This window comes from Eptatretus burgeri, chromosome 1, assembly GCF_056783735.1.
Source record: "Eptatretus burgeri isolate ZD-2024b chromosome 1, Ebu_testis_v1, whole genome shotgun sequence".
Lineage (NCBI taxonomy): Eukaryota > Metazoa > Chordata > Myxini > Myxiniformes > Myxinidae > Eptatretus > Eptatretus burgeri.
The window spans coordinates 84,261,905-84,282,299 of NC_140961.1; the positions used below are offsets into that span (position 1 = coordinate 84,261,905).

At 48.0% G+C, this 20,395-nt stretch overlaps 1 protein-coding gene across 6 annotated transcripts in view; it reads left to right on the plus strand.

Moving 5' to 3' along the window:
• The window catches only part of POLR3B (RNA polymerase III subunit B), a 94,960-nt gene that overhangs the window by 72,978 nt on the left and 1,587 nt on the right, over positions 1-20,395 (plus strand). For 5 of the 6 annotated variants that reach the window (XM_085890478.1, XM_085890462.1, XM_085890472.1 and 2 more), the window contains 2 exons: positions 4,794-4,967; positions 5,237-6,453. In XM_085890478.1, coding sequence (XP_085746604.1) covers positions 4,794-4,967; positions 5,237-5,366 — 304 coding nt within the window. In that variant the 3' untranslated portion in view covers positions 5,367-6,453. Of the gene's footprint in view, positions 1-4,793; positions 4,968-5,236; positions 6,454-20,395 lie in introns of those variants that run through there. The other variant, XR_015060626.1, reaches the window with a different exon arrangement.

The window sequence follows — 20,395 nt, forward strand, 5'->3', positions numbered from 1 at the left end:
AATGCAAAAGGATGTTGGGATGTTACTCCAAAAAATAGGTAAACAAGTTGTTTGTGCGTGAGTGCGCGCGATATATATTTGTAATTACTTGGGACAACCACAATTCAAAGAAAGATGTGGGGAAGGTTTCAGATGATCATTTCTCATGACCATCCCAACCTTGTTTACATGCTGTTTACAGTAACATCCCAACATCCTTTTGCATTTTTGAGAATGTTATTACTTGTTGCTTTACTTTTCTTTTCTTTTTTTTTTTGGAAATGCATACATCGATGTTTTACGACTGATTTCCAAATGTAGTGCAAACTTTGAAGATGTGCTCACATTGTAATGATACTGTACATACTTTATAGATAAGCTAACATTCTAAATAGTACGTACTTTCCGTCACCAACTTTCTGATAATATTCCACCATTATTCACACCCATATATTGGCTTGAGGGCAAATGTGTCTAACAGCCCGACCCCCATCAGGCTGATTGATGGTCGTAGTCCTGCCCACCCCTCTGATCCCTTCCTAGTCGTTTAAGCCGCTGTCACACCTTGATGTTTTAGCCAGCGTATGGCAACGTATCAAAATGTATGTAAAACGCTGGCGTACGCTGAACTATTGCTGGTTTTTTCCAGTTTTGGACGTACTCATAACGAGTTGGACGTATGCATAATGTATTAGTAACATACACAGAACGTTTTGATAACATATAGATAACTTGTACCAACGAATGCTGAGCGTGTTGTCGGCGTTCACAACCTATGCCCAACGATAGTCTAACGTATGCATAGCGCGCGGCAGCGTATCGCCGACGATCACGTGGCGTAGCCTATTAAAAGTCTGGGGCTCGACGATTCAAATAATAACCGCACTAGACATCGAAGTGTCAAGCCGCTGTCACACCTTGACGTTTTAGCCAGCGTATGCCGACGTATGAAAAATTTGCCGAATACGCTGGCACACATCGAATACGTTATGGGTAAGTTTTGTATACGTTAAGAGCACGCTGGCATACGTCGTAGTACGCCGAGTACGTAGACATATTTTAAGGATGCTGAAAATTTTTTGACATATGCCAGCGTATGACGCACACGTTCTGCATACGCTGGCCATAAGTTGTAGGCACGTTATGCGATCGTCGACACACGTTACTTGTAAGTTACTCATCAGTCAAAACGCGTCGAGGTAATGTTTAACGTACCCGAAACTTATTTCTAACCTATGAGTAACGTGCTTTGAACCTATGAGTAACGTGCTTTGAACCTATGTGTAACGTATCTCCAACGCATATTGACGTATGTAGATGTATTTGACATCTTCCGGACGACCACAGAACTTACTGAACGTGTTAATAACTTACAGCTACCGTATAATGGCGTATTGGCAGCGTTTAGGGGAATTGGTATATAAAAATGGGCTTCACAGGAGGAACCCATCAGTGTTCCAGACTCCATGGTTTTTTTTGTTTGTTTGTTTTTTTTCTTCGGCATGACGGTGATGTTGACACTTTGATTTGTAGTGCGGTTATGATTTAAATCGTTGAGCGGCAGGCTATTAATTATATTATATTATAACCGCACTTGAAATCGAAGTGTCAACATCACCGTCATGCCGAAGAAAAAAAAAAACAACATGGAGTCTGGAACCCTGACGCTAAACATTACCTCGACGTGTTTCGACTTATGAGTAACTTACAAGTAACGTGTGTTGACGTGTGTCAACGATCGCGTAACGTGCCTACAACACGTTACTTATAGGTTATAAATAAGTTTCGGGTATGCTAAACATTACTTCGACTTATGAGTAACTTACAAGTAACGTGTGTCAACGATCGCGTAATGTGCCTACAACTTATGGCCAAGCGTATGCGGAACGTGTGAGTCGTATGCTGGCATATGTCGAAAAATTTTGAGCATGTTAAAATTTGTCGACTTTCTCAGCATACTACGACGTATGCCAGCGTGCTTTTAACGTATACAAAACTTACCCATAACGTATTCGACGTGTGTCAGCGTTTTAGACAAATTTTTCATACGCTGGCTAAATCGTCAAGGTGTGACTGCGGCTTTACAAAGGAATGCAGTTTTGTGTACTTTTTGTGTACAAAATATTAAGATTACAATCAGCAAAGGATGCTGCACAAAGTAAAACTGTTGGATGGTACTTGAGCCATTGCTATTGAGAGAGGCAGCTCAGAAATACTCTCTCTGAAGATTATTATTATTATTATGATTATGAATAAGAAGAAGATCCACAGTATCTGGCATCTTTAAAGAGCTTCGCACCGGGCATGGTGTCACATCATGCAGAAAATTGTGGACAGAAGCGAATCACCATGTCGAGAGATAACAGGAATTGCTGACATTGCAAAGAAGAACTGGCTCCACTCCACCAAAAACTTTGCTCGCAGGTGGAACGGCAATGGTGTCGAAGCATCCATGTCTACAATCTACCACAGTCTTCGTGAACTTTGATTTCATTTCCAGGTCCTGCCATGAAGCCTCTCCTGAATACATCCCAGAGGAGGAAAAGACTGTTGTGGGCCAAAGAGAGAGAAAACTGGTCCGCAGAACAACGGTTAACTGTTTTTATTTTTATTTTTTATTTGTATACACTGTCGAGGCTCGTATGAGAGCTAACACACAATGTACAACAAGAGAAGTGGGAGAGAGAAGGAAAACAAAACAAAACAGTAAAACAGGCATGAGATCTGTGGAAGGGAGAGTGATGGGGCGGGGTACACAGGGTGAACAAAATGGACACTACAGGGACTTTCAGGTCCTTGCACAACAGAGACTTTCAGGAAGGAAAGCAGGGAATTTGAAGGAGGTGGGTATGGGGTGGATTAATGGGGATAGAAAAGATCGTGGTTTTGGGTGGGGCAAGATAAGAGATGGTGGTGAACAGCTGTTTTGAAGGCCTGGAGGGAAGAGTGGTATTTAAGAGAGTGTGGAAGGTTGTTCCAAAGGTGGGGGAAAAAAAGGAATGAAAGAGTGAAGATGAGCAGTGATTCTTGATTTTGGTAGTTTTACCAGAAGGGGGTTGCTGGCAGACCTTGAGCGCCTTGCGCAGATGGTGGGGGGGGGGGGCATATCTCAGATAGAGCAAGGGGTGGCGAGGCTGTTAGGCTGGAGTGGAGACTGTAGAAGACAAAGACCACCGACCTCCCTGCGGTGAGAGATTGAGAGACCCAAAGACTCAGCCCCATTGCGGGAGATACCAATGATCCTAAATGCCTTGGTTTCCACGCCGTGAAGCTGAGAAAGGTGAGAGGCAGGAGCACCAGCCCAGAGATGGGAGCAGTACTCCATCAAGCTGTGGACGAAAGCTTTGTTTGTGGTCAGGAACTCAGGTGTGCCAAGGAAAGACTTTGCACAATGGAGGATTCCCAGTCAGCGACTGGCTTTGGAGGCCAGCTTGAAAATGTGGCTTTCCCTGGAAAGATCATGGCAGATAGTGAGACCCAGAAGCTTGAATGAAAGAACTTCAAGAGGATTGTTGAGAAAGTGGATGGGTTGGGGGAGTTTCCAGATGATCCTTTAGGAGAGACAGTGGGAGTGTGAGGTCTACAATCTGTTGTGTTCACGGAATAATCAAAATTTGGTATCTCTTTTGGTGATTAGAGATCCCAAGTATGGCGCCGTCCAAAAGAGACATATCCCTCTACCTGCTTAAAGTGGAGTGTCAAGTTTCCACAACACCAGGTGGCATGAGTGCTGTGTTGGCAGACTTCTCTGCTTGCTGAATCAGACGGTTAATGTGGCTGAATACCAAGACGTGCTGGAGCATTTCATCATCCCACCTGCTGAGAGGTGTTGGTAAAAATGATAATCTTCCAGCATGACCTGGCTGGAACGACATAGCGCAACATGGAATGGAACGACATGGCTGGAATGTTCATAGTACACAGTCTACAATGGCAAGGCTTTCTGCACCTAACATTGTGGTTCTTCAATTGTCCTGCAAGCTTTCTGCACCTGGCATTGTGGTTCTTCGATTGTCCTGCAAGCTCACCAGACTTAAATCCAATATGGAATCTATGGCCCACTGCCAAATGCTTCAGGAACTGAAGGATAAACTGGTCCTGTGCTGGGAATCCATCATGGTAAAATAATGCAATCAACTTGTCAAATCAATGCTTCACCACATAAAGGCTGTGATCAAAGCTAAAGGAGGACCAACCAAGTATTGAAGCAATTTCTCCTGTCTCTTGGCTGAAAACACATTCTAATTTTGTGGAATAAATAAATGGATATTCTAATATTTTGAAATGACTGCCCTGTGTTCAAATGATCATTGTTTTGCGGAAAGGAGATATTTATGATTTTACAAACTTTTCTGAGAGAATCTTGTTTGTTCTTCTTTTAGATGTTTGATGTCTCAGACAAATTGAGCTCTTGATCATTTATAAGGAATTTGTTGAGCATGCCAGGTTCTCGCTGTGTTGTTCCAATTTTCTGAAGCAGACTTGTACTTCTCCTTAATCTCAATTCATTTACTTCATTTAATTTGATCAAGCAGTTTCCCCAAAATATTATTTTTGTGTTTTGCCCCGGATGCATTCTCATCACATCCGTATTCTTTATGTAGCAATTGAAGCATCACCAGTGGAACTGGCTTCCTCCAGTTATTTGCTATAAAACAGTTTCCAACCTTTTGAACAACCTGCCTTTTCCTTTGTAATAGTTGAAAATAAATGTAAATTTTGACCAAACTTCCGTTGGATTTCAGTTTTGGATTATGGCTAGCTCTCGTTGTGAAAATCTTATTCAGACAATCTTGCATTTCTGGTGTGTTCAGGCAGCCAACAGAAGGGCGCTCACGGGATGGTGGCTTGCGCCTTGGTGAAATGGAGCGCGATTGTCTGATTGGTTATGGGGCCAGCATGTTACTGCTCGAACGACTAATGATCTCGAGTGATGCCTTTGAAGTGGATGTTTGTGGCCAGTGTGGACTCATGGGTTATTCTGGCTGGTAATATAGCGATAGTACCTACCCTCTTTGCACTTAATCCGACCTCCAACCCCACCCCTTTTCCTCTGTTTCATCTCTGCAATGTCTTCATTTGTTTCCTTGCCTTCCCCCATCCCCAGCTCTCTCCTATCCTCAACTCCCAGACCCCATTTGTCTTCATGATTCTTACTCCCCCCCTCCCCCCCTTCTCTGTGTTTAGCAATAGATTGCTTTATGTGCCGCATGAATATAATGTCAACATCTTCCTTGTTTACTCCCCACTGTGGCAGGTGTAATTATTGCAAGTCCTCATGTCACATCTCATCCTTGCGCATCCCCTATGCCTGCAAGCTGCTCTTCCAGGAGCTTCAGTCCATGAACATAATTCCCCGCCTAATGCTGACCAAGTACAACGAATAGTCCACTGGCAGTGTTTCGGCGCTCTCATGCCCACGAAAAGATGACGAAGCCTATGAGCATCCATAAAAGGAATTGACACCATTTTGCAGGTGACTAGCAGATGTTTGAACTCGTAATATAGCAAACTGCTCGAGGTCTTCATTAAATATAGTAATAGATGTGCAAGCATCTTTTTCAGCTTTGACAAGCAAATATTGCCTACTTTTTTTGAGGGTGGATGGGTGAGTGGGTTCATAATATTTACTATTTCGTTTGTTTTCAGATGGCTTTAAATACACTGTTAACATTGAAATTTGCAATATGTAGCAGCTCTTTTGGGTGAGTTAATGATGGATTACTTTTACCCTTGGTATAAATGGCATAAGCATATAGTTTTATGCTTTACAACTTTGAATATTGCGAGGAGTGCTTTATCCGAAGGGAAAGCACTAGTTGTAATTATATCGGTTTGATATGATTTGGGTTTCAAAAGGCTAGGGAATAGAACTAGCTAATAAATTAATTTGATCAAAACAAAAGGCAAATGAAAAAACTGAGAATTTAGATTGTGTCATTCTTGGAGTTTTCACTTCACATCTCTGAGATGGAATACAACAGCAAGCAGGAAATGAAACTTCAGTAGATTTCCAAGTGATTTATGAGGAGGCATCCTCATCTCGTCTGCTATCACTGATGGAAGTTGATATTCCATGCCGTGCGTGCTTAAAGATGGGATTTTCTTTTCGTTTTTTGGCCTCGAGGAATCAATTTGCTCTCAATGGTGTATTTTTGTCTCTGGATATGGAGAAAAATTTGTAAATGATCAGTTTGTTACAGGATTCGGTTTTTGAAAACCCACTTTTGTTTTTTATTTAAAGAACAATTATTGTTGCCTGTTGTATTTAAATAGTCAGTAACGCATATTGCGGCTTGTTTTGGAGGAGAGTGGTGGGAGGATGAAGTTACCACTAGCTCTCACAGTGAGGCTGTACTCCAGAGAGGGATAAATATTCTGCTGGAACAGTGGTGCTTGTGTTGAGGATTTTTCTTCTGTGAAAGACTCCTCTTTTTTTTTTTACATTTGGTAAATAAACAACTCTCATTACAACCTTTTCGTTTTGTTTGGTTAATTTATGATTTTGACAATAATGCAATGGATTATTCGTGGGTACAACATCTGTTTGCAAACATGAATTTGAACGGCACTCTGTGGAGCGCATACCCCCGCCAGGCTGAACAGTTTACAATTTACATCCTACCGATAGGCCACATCTGCATGTGGACCGAGACCAGAATGGAATCGGCTTGTTCTTGTCGTCCGCTACCCAATTAATTTGCCTCCTCTTGTCATAACTCGTCCACAATGTGTGGAGATATCATGCTATATATCGTTTTTGATCCCATTTCTCAATGGTGAAAAATCACTTTAAAGATTTTTTTAAATTCTCGTATCTGGATCCGGATTTGGATCTTCACCAAAATCGAATCAATTCTTTATCACACACCAAAACTGTCCGCCATGTTTCGTCCAAATCTGTCCACAACTTTTTTGAGATATCGTGCTCACAGACAGATAGGGGTGAAGAAAACCTCCGTCCACCCAAGCAGATGGATGATATTGTTGCGGTATTCGCGCCCGCCGGCGTGCTGACGGCCACGTAACTCGAATCGCGGCACGTCGCCCACCGGACGGACAATCCAGTCGTGACCCTCTCGGACTAACGCCGGGAACCAGTCACGGGTGGACCTTTCGGTCTCACCGCGATCGAGCCAATCAGCCCCCGCGTGGGATAGGGTTGCTCGCCAAATTTGACCTACCTAAGTACCCACGCGGAGGGTAGACCGGGCGATCGCACCTCGCCGCAGGTCGACTTCGGACACGGGCCACTTAAGCGACCCGTTCCGTACTATCAGAATAACCGAGCAGTGTTATCGTCGACCTCGACGGTTCGATTAATTATCGGGCGTATTCAGCCCACTACCAACCCTTTACTTGAAGCAAGATGGGGATTCAATAGAGGAAAAGACGAAGCGAAGCGGGAAACAGTTCAACACAAAGCACATTTATTCGCGGCACACGGGAGCACACATATACAATTCCACCAAATGCACACAGAAAAGACACAATGTAATTTACACAAAAAGCAAATGTAAAAGCGAAAACACAATGCAGAGCTAATACCGACTACCGAGCACACGGCAACACTTATACAATTCTACTTCACAGACGGCGCCGACAACACATACCCAAAACCAAGGAAAGAATACCCTCAAGGATGAGGCGGGCCTGAGGCCGAGACCGGGTCGGGCCTACTCGTCTGGTGATGAGACGCGGAGCGGCGATGGTGCCTCAACTCCGCGGGCCTCGCGGGCAGTGTCTGGTAGGGGGTGGGAAAGGGGCCCCCTTGGTCGCACTATCTCAGCGCGGGGGGAAACAGGAGGGGGTTGCTGATGCTCGGGGTATAGAGGATTTTTATTATCCCGCGACGAGCGTCTCCACCTCGGCCAGGTCGCGCTGTCGGCCTCCCTGGGGTGCAGCTCCCGACGCGAGCACCCCCTCGTCTGGTGTCGCTGCCTTTCCACAGCTCCGTCCCCTCCGTTCCGACTCCAACGCACACGACGACCAGCTCCTTCCACCGCCCGCGAAGTCTTGACTCTCTGTTTCCGACTCTCCTACTCTCCTACTCTCCGCCTCTGGACTCCCTGGACTGACGAACACGGTCCTTTTATCAGCCCCGTAGCTTCGCCCTCTCATCTTTGACCCCCTCCCTTCGACCTTTCACCTCGCTCCCCATTGGCCCGAGAAAAAGTGGGCGTGAAGGCTTTTTGATCCATAAATTTGCATATATCGATCGCCCTGGGGGCGGGGCCAATTCGCCCCTCGCTCACCGATTGGACGGCAAAAAGTGGGCGTGTGTCGTTTTTGATCCGTTTTTGAAGCACAAAATCCGTGATTTTGTACACGCTGTTCGGCGCGCGCCCTGCACGAGTCCAACACCGGTACCCACAGCGGGGCAAGAACGGTGGCGATGCGACGGTTGCGAGGTGTGACGGGAAGGTCGTGGCGGTTGTGGTGAAGCGGCGTTGTGGTTGGTGGTTGATGTTGTGGTTGTGGTGGTAATCATGGCGGTTGGTCCAAAATAAAGATAGCAAAAGAAAAACGGCTATCCTGAAGAGTCGCAGCACGCATAAATGACATGTATTCCCACTAGACAACGGGTTTGGGCCTAACTACACATGTACTTACCGAGATACCTCACCTAAGGGACCTGAATGGTGGTTTGCGAATTTGGTAACCACAACACTACCCCCTCCCCTTTTTACAGACTCGTCCCGAGTCGTCAAATTTTCGTGTGCCATCATGTGTAGTTTTCCCCCGAGTACATTTTACCTACGGATCCCTGAGTGCGACATTCATGGTATTCGTGTCCCCCAAAATAAATAACCTGAGGGCTGCGTAACTACCTAAACAAACTCACTCACACGGACGACTTAAATAAAATTGCCGGCGCTAAGACATACATGCCGGGGGCGCACTCATATTTACAGTACATCTTAACCTTAACTTACAAATTTTACACTAAACCATGGCCCAGGATCATTGAACTCTGCAAAAGAAAAGCAGTTAGCAGGGAGCCAGGCTGCCCGCATGCAGTCTCTGGCTCAAAACAATGCAGGTGACAGGGAACGTGGCTGGCTGCTCACACGCAGTCCAAGGCCTTCCCTTTTGAACTGAACGCAGTGAACCACAACGGTGCATGGGCTGCACAAACGCAGTCTCCGTGCCAGCTCAAGTGGCACACGCAATGAACACAATGAATGGATGGACCGAATGCAGTGAACCACAACGGTGCATGGGCTGCACAAACGCAGTCTCCGTGCCAGCTCAAGTGGCACACGCAATGAGCACAACGAATGGATGGATGGATGGTTTGAATCGAACTCAGTGAACCACAACGGTGCATGGGCTGCACAAACGCAGTCTCCGTGCCAGCTCAAGTGGCACACGCAATGAGCACAACAAATGGATGGATGAACACAAACACGGTGCATGGGCCGCCACTGCAGGCCCGTGTTGTAGCTGCCAACAGGGCAGTTCTCGCAGCTTGCAAACTGTTGCCTTGCGGATCCTGGCGCACATGGAAATGAACAGGGGGGGGGGGCAAAGCAAAAATTGAACGGGGCTGGTGAACGTGGCAGTGGGCATGGCATGGCAAAGGCAGCAGGCAAACACAGCCCGCAGAAGAAGGCTGCTGCAGGCAAACACAGCCGGCAGATGAACTGGCCGGCACAGGCCTTGACGCAAAACACGGCCAGCCGATGGCACAGGCCTTGCAGCACAGCAGCTGCAGACGATCCAGCCGGCACAGACCTTGCAGCAAAATAACAGCTGCCGATGAAGTTGGCCGGCACAGGCCTCGAAGAAAAAACAGCCAGCCGATGAAGCTGGCCAGCCTTTGCCGTTCAGTGGGGGTTGGTGGAGGGGGTGCGGTGGTGCTGGCCACTCGGAAGGCGGGCTCGGACCTACCTACCTGTCTCCCTCCCAACCTATCGCCTTTGCCTGTCACTGTACATACCCACTCCCTTAATTTGTCAAACCCCAATTTAGCCCCAACTTATTTTTTTTTATTTTTACTTTTATGTTTACTTCCCCTCTATAAATCGTCCCCTAACCCCCTTTATCGTCCTTGTTCGGCTAACCTATCCTGTCACCTAGCCTACTCCCAACCCCTACGTTCCCTTCCCGGAGGGGAATAAGGGAGAGCTAGCGTCCTGTGTCGAGGCCCAACTCAAGCCTCAGAATGGCCTCCCCAGAGTTCAGCGATCTATAACACAAAGTGGGTCCAGCGGCCCACAACGACAGCGAGGGGATGGATGGTGCGGAGGGGTACATCTCCTAATCTACCCTAACCATTAACTGTTAAACTACCCTGGGGCTTCAACAAGCGCCTCTCGCTTAAACTATTGGTTCTAACAACCCAGATTCCCGTCGCCTGTGTTGGTGTCCTCACAATTTCGGGCCTCGCCCCCCAATTTTCTCTCCGTGCCCTCACACGGTCTCCTGGCTGGGACACGTGGCTCCCTAAGGCAGGCACGACCCTCTGCCGATTCTCCCGCTATGGCACCCCCGGGCACTACACTGCCTCCGAGCCTACCAGCTCCCTAACACCGGGGAGTGCCCCCCATGGCACCTCCCTTGAAACGCACACGTGGCAGGCTGGCTTCCCGGGCCCCTTTCCGAGGGTCACCCATGCCCACAACACTGCCCACGCGGCTAATGGCGCCCCGGGCCCCCGCAACAAGCAGGCGCACCCGTGCCCACTACGCTATCCCGGCCCCCCATGGGCCCTTGGCCTACCACGGCCGACTAGCCTGGTGCCCGGGGTACCCACTCAGCGATACTCACCTTTCGCAGCGACGCTCCCAAGCCCGTCAACAGGGCTCCTGCACCCCTCCAAATGGGTCTCGAGCCTACTTTCCCACCAACAACAAAACGACCTCCATTTTTCAATTTGACTAACCCCCTAACACACTTTACTCTGACCCCGGGGTCCCTTGGGCGGGAGTCACTCCTCCCCCCAATCACTCATCGCACCATGCATTCCCCATTCGCTCCACTCACACAGACCCGCTGGCTTCACTCACTCACCAAGCACATGCTTCCACTTCACTCACCAACTCTTCAACACACACACCGCTGAACTCTGCCATCCTCCTAACTACCTCCCCTAACTAACTCGTGCTCCCACGTCGTCCCTTAAACTTGTAGCACGTTCCTTTTAACCTACGTAGCTAAGCTACGTCCCCACTACACATCCAAAGTCTGTCTCTGTCTCCAAATAATCCCATAAATCCATTTCCCAACCTAAATCTGGCTACAATCTGTCTAACTAATCCATTCCACGGACTCCATGAGGACTTACCCCTGCCCCATGAAGTCGGTCTAGCTAAGCTAACCCTTCCCCCTAACTAGTTTCCATCCTGTGCCCAGGGTCAAGGGGGTCTTCCACCCCTTGCCCAGGAATCCTGTGCACCCGAAAGTGAGGCTTGTTTTTTTTTTGTTTTTTTTTCATGCGCAGCACCTGCGCGGCAACTCAGAGCTCGCGCACTTTGCACCTGCCCGTGACGTCATGCAGCTGCACGTGTTCCTCGTCCCTCCTTGGACGGTACCATCCGGCAGAGATACCCCTCCTGCCGGATTCCAACCCCACGTGCAGCCATGACGTCACCGTGCGCATAAAAAAAAAACACAAGCCCCACGTCTCGAGGGGTTCCCCACGCGAACACATGTGCTTTGCCCGTTGGAGCTTAACACACATGATCGCGTGGAGAACCCGTCCGGTCCAAATCCGTTTACCTGCCTAAACTTTGTCCGTCCGCGGGATCGGCAAATCCACCGCGTGCGTTTCCGGACCGGGACTTCACTCTCGCAAGCGAGCACGTGGCGGTCTCGTGCGTTGCACAGCACGAACCGCGTGCTCACTGCTGGGTGAACCCGGCACGGTCCGCGAAACAACTACAGCCGCTACCCGGCTTTCTTTCTTCTCATGTCGCCCTCGTCGTCGCCATTCGACCCACGCACACCTGCGTGTTACGACGCACACAGTCCACTCCATCACATTCACACCGGGAGACGCGGCTGCGTGCTCCCGCATGCCAACCGACATCTCCCTCACATGCCGCTCTCTCACACACACGGTCTCCCTTGCATACGGCCGTTCACTCACGCGTGCCTCACTACTCACACAAACCATACTACTCACACACGCGGGGGCACTCAACCGCTGTCCCTCATCCACACACCGTGCCTCACTCACACACGCGGGGGCACTCAACCGCGGTGCCTCATCCACACACAGCGTGCTGGGAAGCACGTACTCCGGCACCATCGCCACCACACCACTCACACACGGGGTCGCTTCCACACACGGGGACGCACTCACACCTTGCACCACACACACAGGGACAACCACACTGGGGATTCGTGTCCCCACAAGGGTCTCCGGGGCCTCTATACCCCCCAAGCTCTCCGTGCACCCGTTCGCAGCACTCGCCCCCTCAACCTCGCAAAGCACGACCGAACTCACCTGGTCGTGACTCACCTCAAGGGGGCAGACTCCCTCCCCTCGTTCCTGGAGGAGGCCATCCAGCTGCTCGCACCGGGTCCCTGCACGCTCCGCGAGCTCACCCCCATTATCCTCCACTACCTCCGTGTGTGTGTGTGCGTCACTTACCCCGTCTTCATCGTGTTGTCTCTCCTCTATTTTTCTGTCTCCCGTGTCTCTATACATTTATAAGTTTCTGTCGTCGTCACCTCGTGTCTCGTCTCACACGTTTTGGTCTCCCCATTTAATTTTTCCCTTTTGGTCACCGTCGATTCCTCTGTCACGACCCTCGCCCAACACGCCCCCCGAATTATTTTTTTACCCGCCTCCACCGCGGGCCTGTCAGCCGTTGCACCCCCTTCCAGCTCGTTTGCTCCCACTCGTGGAGTCGCCATTTTGAGTTCCCTGCTAACGGCCTTCATGCCCGCCTGCAGGCATCGGCCCATGTTCTGCGTCTCACCCCGTAGTTCTTTCATTTCTTTTTTCATTTGCTGTGTATTCGCATCCATCGTCGTTTTCACTTCATTTGTATTTGTATCCATCTTTGCTGTCATTGCCGCCAGCATGGCGCATAGCTGGGCCATGTCGGGTGCGCTTGAGTGAGCCGTTTGGGCAGGGGTTGGGGAAGGGTTTTGGTGGAGAGGGGGGGGGGAGGTGTCATACACCGCGGCCGCTGCCGCACCCATTTCGGGCTCTGGGTTCAGTTGGGCGAGTCCGTGTTCCTGCACAATCAACATTTCCTGCTCGGGGATTCCATCCTGGACCATGGACTCTACATTACTACACATATACATTTCTAATACCCCCGGCTCCCGCTCGCCTTGAGACGCCATCTTGCTTCTCTTAAAGGGTTAATTTGCTCGCTCGTAATTTGGAGGGAATCGGGGGTCGCTTCTCTCACCCCTGGACCGATTCCCGTGAATTTAGCCGGAGACAGGAGAGCCCGTTTTCCTGTTCTCCGATACCAGTGCCGCGAGGAGGGCGATGAATTTGTATCGCACGACCTGACACCAGAGTTGCGGTATTCGCGCCCGCCGGCGTGCTGACGGCCACGTAACTCGAATCGCGGCACGTCGCCCACCGGACGGACAATCCAGTCGTGACCCTCTCGGACTAACGCCGGGAACCAGTCACGGGTGGACCTTTCGGTCTCACCGCGATCGAGCCAATCAGCCCCCGCGTGGGATAGGGTTGCTCGCCAAATTCGACCTACCTAAGTACCCACGCGGAGGGTAGACCGGGCGATCGCACCTCGCCGCAGGTCGACTTCGGACACGGGCCACTTAAGCGACCCGTTCCGAACTATCAGAATAACCGAGCGGTGTTATCGTCGACCTCGACGGTTCGATTAATTATCGGGCGTATTCAGCCCACTACCAACCCTTTACGTGAAGCAAGATGGGGATTCAATAGAGGAAAAGACGAAGCGAAGCGGGAAACAGTTCAACACAAAGCACATTTATTCGCGGCACACGGGAGCACACATATACAATTCCACCAAATGCACACAGAAAAGACACAATGTAATTTACACAAAAAGCAAATGTAAAAGCGAAAACACAATGCAGAGCTAATACCGACTACCGAGCACACGGCAACACTTATACAATTCTACTTCACAGACGGCGCCGACAACACATACCCAAAACCAAGGAAAGAATACCCTCAAGGATGAGGCGGGCCTGAGGCCGAGACCGGGTCGGGCCTACTCGTCTGGTGATGAGACGCGGAGCGGCGATGGTGCCTCAACTCCGCGGGCCTCGCGGGCAGTGTCTGGTAGGGGGTGGGAAAGGGGCCGCCGTGGTCGCACTATCTCAGCGCGGGGGGAAACAGGAGGGGGTTGCTGATGCTCGGGGTATAGAGGATTTTTATTATCCCGCGACGAGCGTCTCCACCTCGGCCAGGTCGCGCTGTCGGCCTCCCTGGGGTGCAGCTCCCGACGCGAGCACCCCCTCGTCTGGTGTCGCTGCCTTTCCACAGCTCCGTCCCCTCCGTTCCGACTCCAACGCACACGACGACCAGCTCCTTCCACCGCCCGCGAAGTCTTGACTCTCTGTTTCCGACTCTCCTACTCTCCTACTCTCCGCCTCTGGACTCCCTGGACTGACGAACACGGTCCTTTTATCAGCCCCGTAGCTTCGCCCTCTCATCTTTGACCCCCTCCCTTCGACCTTTCACCTCGCACCGCATTGGCGGGAGAAAAAGTGGGCGTGAAGGCTTTTGATCCATAAATTTGCATATATCGATCGCCCTGGGGCGGGGCCAGTCGCCCCTCGCTCACCGATTGGACGGCAAAAAGTGGGCGTGTGTCGTTTTTGATCCGTTTTTGAAGCACAAAATCCGTGATTTTGTACACGCTGTTCGGCGCGCGCCCTGCACGAGTCCAACACCGGTACCCACAGCGGGGCAAGAACGGTGGCGATGCGACGGTTGCGAGGTGTGACGGGAAGGTCGTGGCGGTTGTGGTGAAGCGGCGTTGTGGTTGGTGGTTGATGTTCTGGTTGTGGTGGTAATCATGGCGGTTGGTCCAAAATAAAGATAGCAAAAGAAAAACGGCTATCCTGAAGAGTCGCAGCACGCATAAATGACATGTATTCCCACTAGACAACGGGTTTGGGCCTAACTACACATGTACTTACCGATATACCTCACCTAAGGGACCTGAATGGTGGTTTGCGAATTTGGTAACCACAACAATATATATGTATATATAGCCGACTGTGAGGAAGCATGAGCTAAAGAAATATAAAATAATTACTGAAGGAGAGGATATATACCTTAACTCGTACCATTCTTTGAACAATCCCGAGGATAAATGTGTTTATCTTGGTAGAGGAAACTACAAACCTACAGCCCAGTGTTGGAGAACAATTTTGAAGTGGAGATTGAATAATGGATACTCTAATGGGCATTGGTTCAACAATTCTTAAACATAAGGACCTCATAGGTTAATCCGCTTCTGCTGTGGGAAATGTTGCAAGCGTGAAAGATGCTCAGAAGGAATCTCGTAAATTACAGGCTATCAAAGAAATTAAGAAGGGTAAAACTCAACTATCCCCACAAGAAAAACAAAAAATAACTCATGTTGGGGTCAGGATTTCGAAAGTTTTAGCATAAAACATATATTTGTTCCTAAATATATACAAGTATAGAAGCGATTGATAGTATCCACAATTTGGATGATACCATCATCATCTCAAACTCTACCAAAAAAGAAGACTACTTCTGGTAAATGCCATCACAGGAACAGACTGGAATACAAAAGGAACAAAAAGTTTTGAAATAAGTAATCAACACACTTCCTTGAATGTAGCCGATAGTTTCTTGTGTAAATTTACATTCACTACGGCTGCTCAAAACACAAACGCCACACTCGTAAATGATTTCTTCTGGAAAATGTTTAACAGTGTTCGTTTGTATATTGGAACACAATAAATTGAAGCGGTTGATTATGTCTCTGCTGCATCAGAAATGATGAAATTTACCCTGTATTCATTTTCTGAAAGAATGGGTATGGGAGCTGTTGAAGGTTTTATAAACCCCGATATGGCTATGGGAACAAACACTGACCCGGGCTATAATCAAAGAAAGTCAATGTTTAATGATGAAACAAAAACAGAATAGTTTTACCATGGCAGTTCCTCTTAAATGGATATTTGGATTTTGTGATTATGATAAAGTTCTGTATGGACTTAAAATTTGATTTCAACTACAGAGAAATAACAATGAAAACAGAGTGATTTTTGGTGTTGCTAATGCCTTTGGTGATAAGAAGTTTGTTGTTAATGAGATGTGTTGGTATATCAGTGAATACACTCCGACTCTGAAAACGGAGGAGATGTTGAATATACGACTTAACTCAAAGAAGCTGCTGAATGTATCATACCTGAAAAGGAGATGCCAACAAGTTAAACTGAACCAAACTACCTACACTTGGAATTTGGGTGTTCTGGAAGGAAAGCCGCGATACTTGTGGCTCATATTTAAGGAACCAGATGGAGATAACACGACTGATGAGAACAACACATTGGCTGTAAATGCCAAGGTCAAACAACTTCGAGTTTCTCTGGATGAGACATTGTACCCGCGAGATAGATTGGAAATTGATTGCTATAAAAATGATTATGCGGAAGCCGACAAGTCTTACCAAAAGGTGTGTGAAAGTATTGGAAATAAAGAGCCCATTTTGGATGTGGTTTTGTTTAAAAAGCTTTATACAATCTATGTGATTGACCTGAGGTCTCAAAAGGAAACTACAAAGTACAGTAGAGTAGATGCTTCCCTGTACATTGAAAGAGGAGAGAGCAAAGAAGTTGATACATATTGTTTGCTTTTGGAAGAAACTGAGATGATGATTAATGCAGAAAATGGCATGATGGTGAATATTACTTCATTGTTTGATGGCAATTTAATAAGATGAGTGGCAAAGTACCAACGGGAGTCCATGTTAATCAAAGCAACTTCGAAAAATTTAAATTATACATTCAAAATGTAAAACCTTGTTCTATCAATTCTGATACAATTCAAAGAAAGGGGGCTGTAAGAATTGATGTTTTACTCACGAGAGAACAAGTGGAAACCTTGTATTGTTACGAATCTGGCAGCCATTTGCACACAACAGCCAGAGTCCCCGCAGTTCAGTTATTTTGATAATTATGTGTCTATAGTTAGAACCCTCCCCTATGTTTAATGGGTTTATAAGTGTCCGTGCGCTGCGAAGTTTCTTTTCAGTTAGATTTTTGCAATACCCAACGCCAACAAATCAATCCTTCACTTCTTCGCACCATCGACGCCATTGCCCACGTGCGTTCGACCACGGACGTGGGCGGAGGTTTCCTCACCTCAGAACACCGACTCTGCCCAGGAAAGGAGGGGGTTCCCCCCTGTCCAATCACGGATGGCCAGCACATCACCCCACAAAACCCTGTCCAATCATGGGAAAGATTACCTCAGAGGACCGATCACCCCACCCCGGCCAGGGGAGGGATAAGAATCGCTGGGCTCCCCTGAGTGTTTTCTGGAGTTGGGTTTGAATTGTCGGAGAAGAAAGGGGTCGCCATTCCCTGAGTGCTCGCTGGAGTTGGGTTGGAATTGTCGGAGAGGAAAAAGGGGTCGCCATTGCTCTCGGTATGCGTCGGTGGTCGTCGCTGCCGTGTCTCAAGTTGGTCCTCTGACTGTTCCACAGCCGTTGACTTCCATCTCTCCTTTTGTCGAGCAATAACCTCGAGTCTGAGCCAGGAATCTCGGCTGGCCCTCTATGAGGAGCGACCCTCGCCTCCGCCTGGACCCCACTATACCGTGTCTGGGCCCGCCGACGACCTCGAGTTTCACACCTGCAGTGACGGGCCAAATCGCACGAGGCGGCCAGGTACCGACCAAGCTCTGATCTCCAGCCTGTCTATCCCCTTGGCGACGAGAGTCGAAATAAAGACCACCGGGTCCATTTTCTTTTGGTGTGTGTTCGTGTCTAACAGCTTGGTGTTGTCCTATAAGTAGAAATTATATAAGTGTTGATTGCTCATTGTATATTGCATTTTATTCGTGATAACTCTGCTCTGTGTCTCCCTCCTTATTGTAAAATAAATCACATGTAAAATGTTCCAACTCATTGCCTGTCGTTTCTACCATTGACCCAGCACGGTGCAGGCTTGAGAAATAGTGAGGCCGTCTGTCTGTGCTGCAAGTTATTTGGCCCGGCACGGCTTTGGTAACTTCCGCCCGGTTTCGCCGGATCCGAGTCGGTGACAGCAACTCGGTTCGGACAAAGTCGGCCGAGGGTGTGGCTTCCCCGGAAGTTAGACGGCGTGGGTACTTAGGTGAATTGAACACGTGGACCCTACCTCACGCCGTCGAAATATTGGCGACCACGGTCCTTTAAGCCAGTGATTCTCAACCTTTTTGAGCCGCGACCCCCCTCCCGACTCACACTTGAAACACACTGCAGTGACGTCACGGAGCGCATAAAAAAATCCACATTGCCTGGAGCACATTGGCCAACGCCTAGGTACTGCCAGCTGTTAAAACTAAACAGAACTAAACTAAACTAAACTGGCATCACAAATTAATTATTTACACTCTGATGTATAACACAGTAAAAACAGCCAGCCACATTCATAAAAAAAGGCTTCTGTAATTGCAAAGAGCGGTATGTAGCCTATTTATGCATGGGACACAGACTGGAAGATTGAGCGACCCTCTGCTGCAGACAGAGGTTACTATCGCACATGACAGCTACCAGACGTACACAAACCTTGCATTACTGACCAAAAATATTCAAAAAACTAAATCAATTTGGCTTTAAGTACAGTTTTAAATTTTATTCAAAATCTGACAGCACAACTCATTGTGAAGGATGCAACAGGACTGCTTTACAAGCTGATGGCAATAGGCTATTATCATTCATTCTCATATAGCTGGGCCTGCAAAACAGCTTTAAGCACAGTGCAAATACCTCTCAGTGTCCCTACAGGCTTATTATTCTCAGTTCATTCACAGTTCTTATAACAGTTATGCCAGTTGTAGGCTTGTAGCCTATTATCATTCATCTCATTTTGCATTTTCCCCTTTCTAACAACGATTCTCAATGGGTTTTCAGTTTCATTTTTTTTCAGATTGAACACAATAATTCAGATAATACTGACTTAGAATAATTGAACACAATAATTCATATAATACTGACTCAAAATAATTGAACACAATAATTCAGATAATACTGCCTCACAATAATTGAACACAATAACACACAATAATTCTTTTTTTTAACAGTTACATCTGTAAAGGCACAGGCTTGTATTGTCAGATAGTATTCACTTACTCATTTTAGTGGGATGGCTGGGCCTGTTTCTTTGAACAAAGCAGCTGTATTCTTGGTTTTAAGCTGGAGACTGCAACACGAAGATCATCCTCAACTCTAATGAGCTGTGATCTGTATTTGTTCTTGATAAATGTCAATGAGGAAAAGGTCTTCTCACAAAGGTATGTAGATCCAAATGGAATAAGTATATCAATTGCAGCCTTTGATAGTCCTGGGTATTCTGCGGCCACTGACAGCCAGAATTTCACGAGGGTGGATGAGGAAAAAGCGATCTTTAATGTGCGGTCAGAGGAGAGGTCGAAGAGCGCATCCTCAAGCTCCGATGACAGGTGTCGGGCAGATGAGGTGATGAAAGGCTGGCGTATCCAGTCGTTTCTCTCTGGGGTGTCGTCTTTTGGGAAGTACCTATTGAAGTGGCCAAGCAGGCTTCTGAGGTGAGTAGCAATAAGTCCTTTTATTGTTTGGATGCTTATGTCAAATTTGTCCATGAAGTCCTCGAGCTCTGGGAACATTTCCACACTGCTGTCTTCGACTCGTGCTGCCCACTGCTCAAGCTTCTTAGTAAACACTGTAACCTTGTCAGAAAGCGTGAGGACATTGGTGTTTGGGCCTTGGAGAGACAAGTTTAGACTGTTCAGTTTATCAAATATGCCTGCCAGATATGCAAGGCCAGTAACCCATGTGGGGTCGGTCAGGTAGTCAGCGAGGGGGGAGCCGCAATCTGAGAGGAAAATGCGAACCTCCTCACGCAGTTCAAACAATCTGGTTACAACTTTCCCCCGTGATAGTCATTTGACCTCTGTGTGAAATAGTCGAGATTCGTGTTCCGAACACATTTCCTGGCAGAGTGTGGCAAACAGTCTGGTATTCACCGGACAGGATTTGATGAAGTTCACCACTTTAATTGCTGTTTGGAGAACATTGCGGAGTTGTGGCTCGAGGTTCTTGCTGGCGAGGGCCTCTCTGTGAATAATGCAATGAGTGAATTTGACATGCGGCACCACTTCCAAAACTTTAGCTTTCAGTCCCCTTCTTGTCCCCTGCATGGCACCAGCTCCATCTGTACACACAGAGATGCAATTTTCCTAACTTAGCCCCTCCTCGCACATTTTACTGTCCAGTTTGTTAAA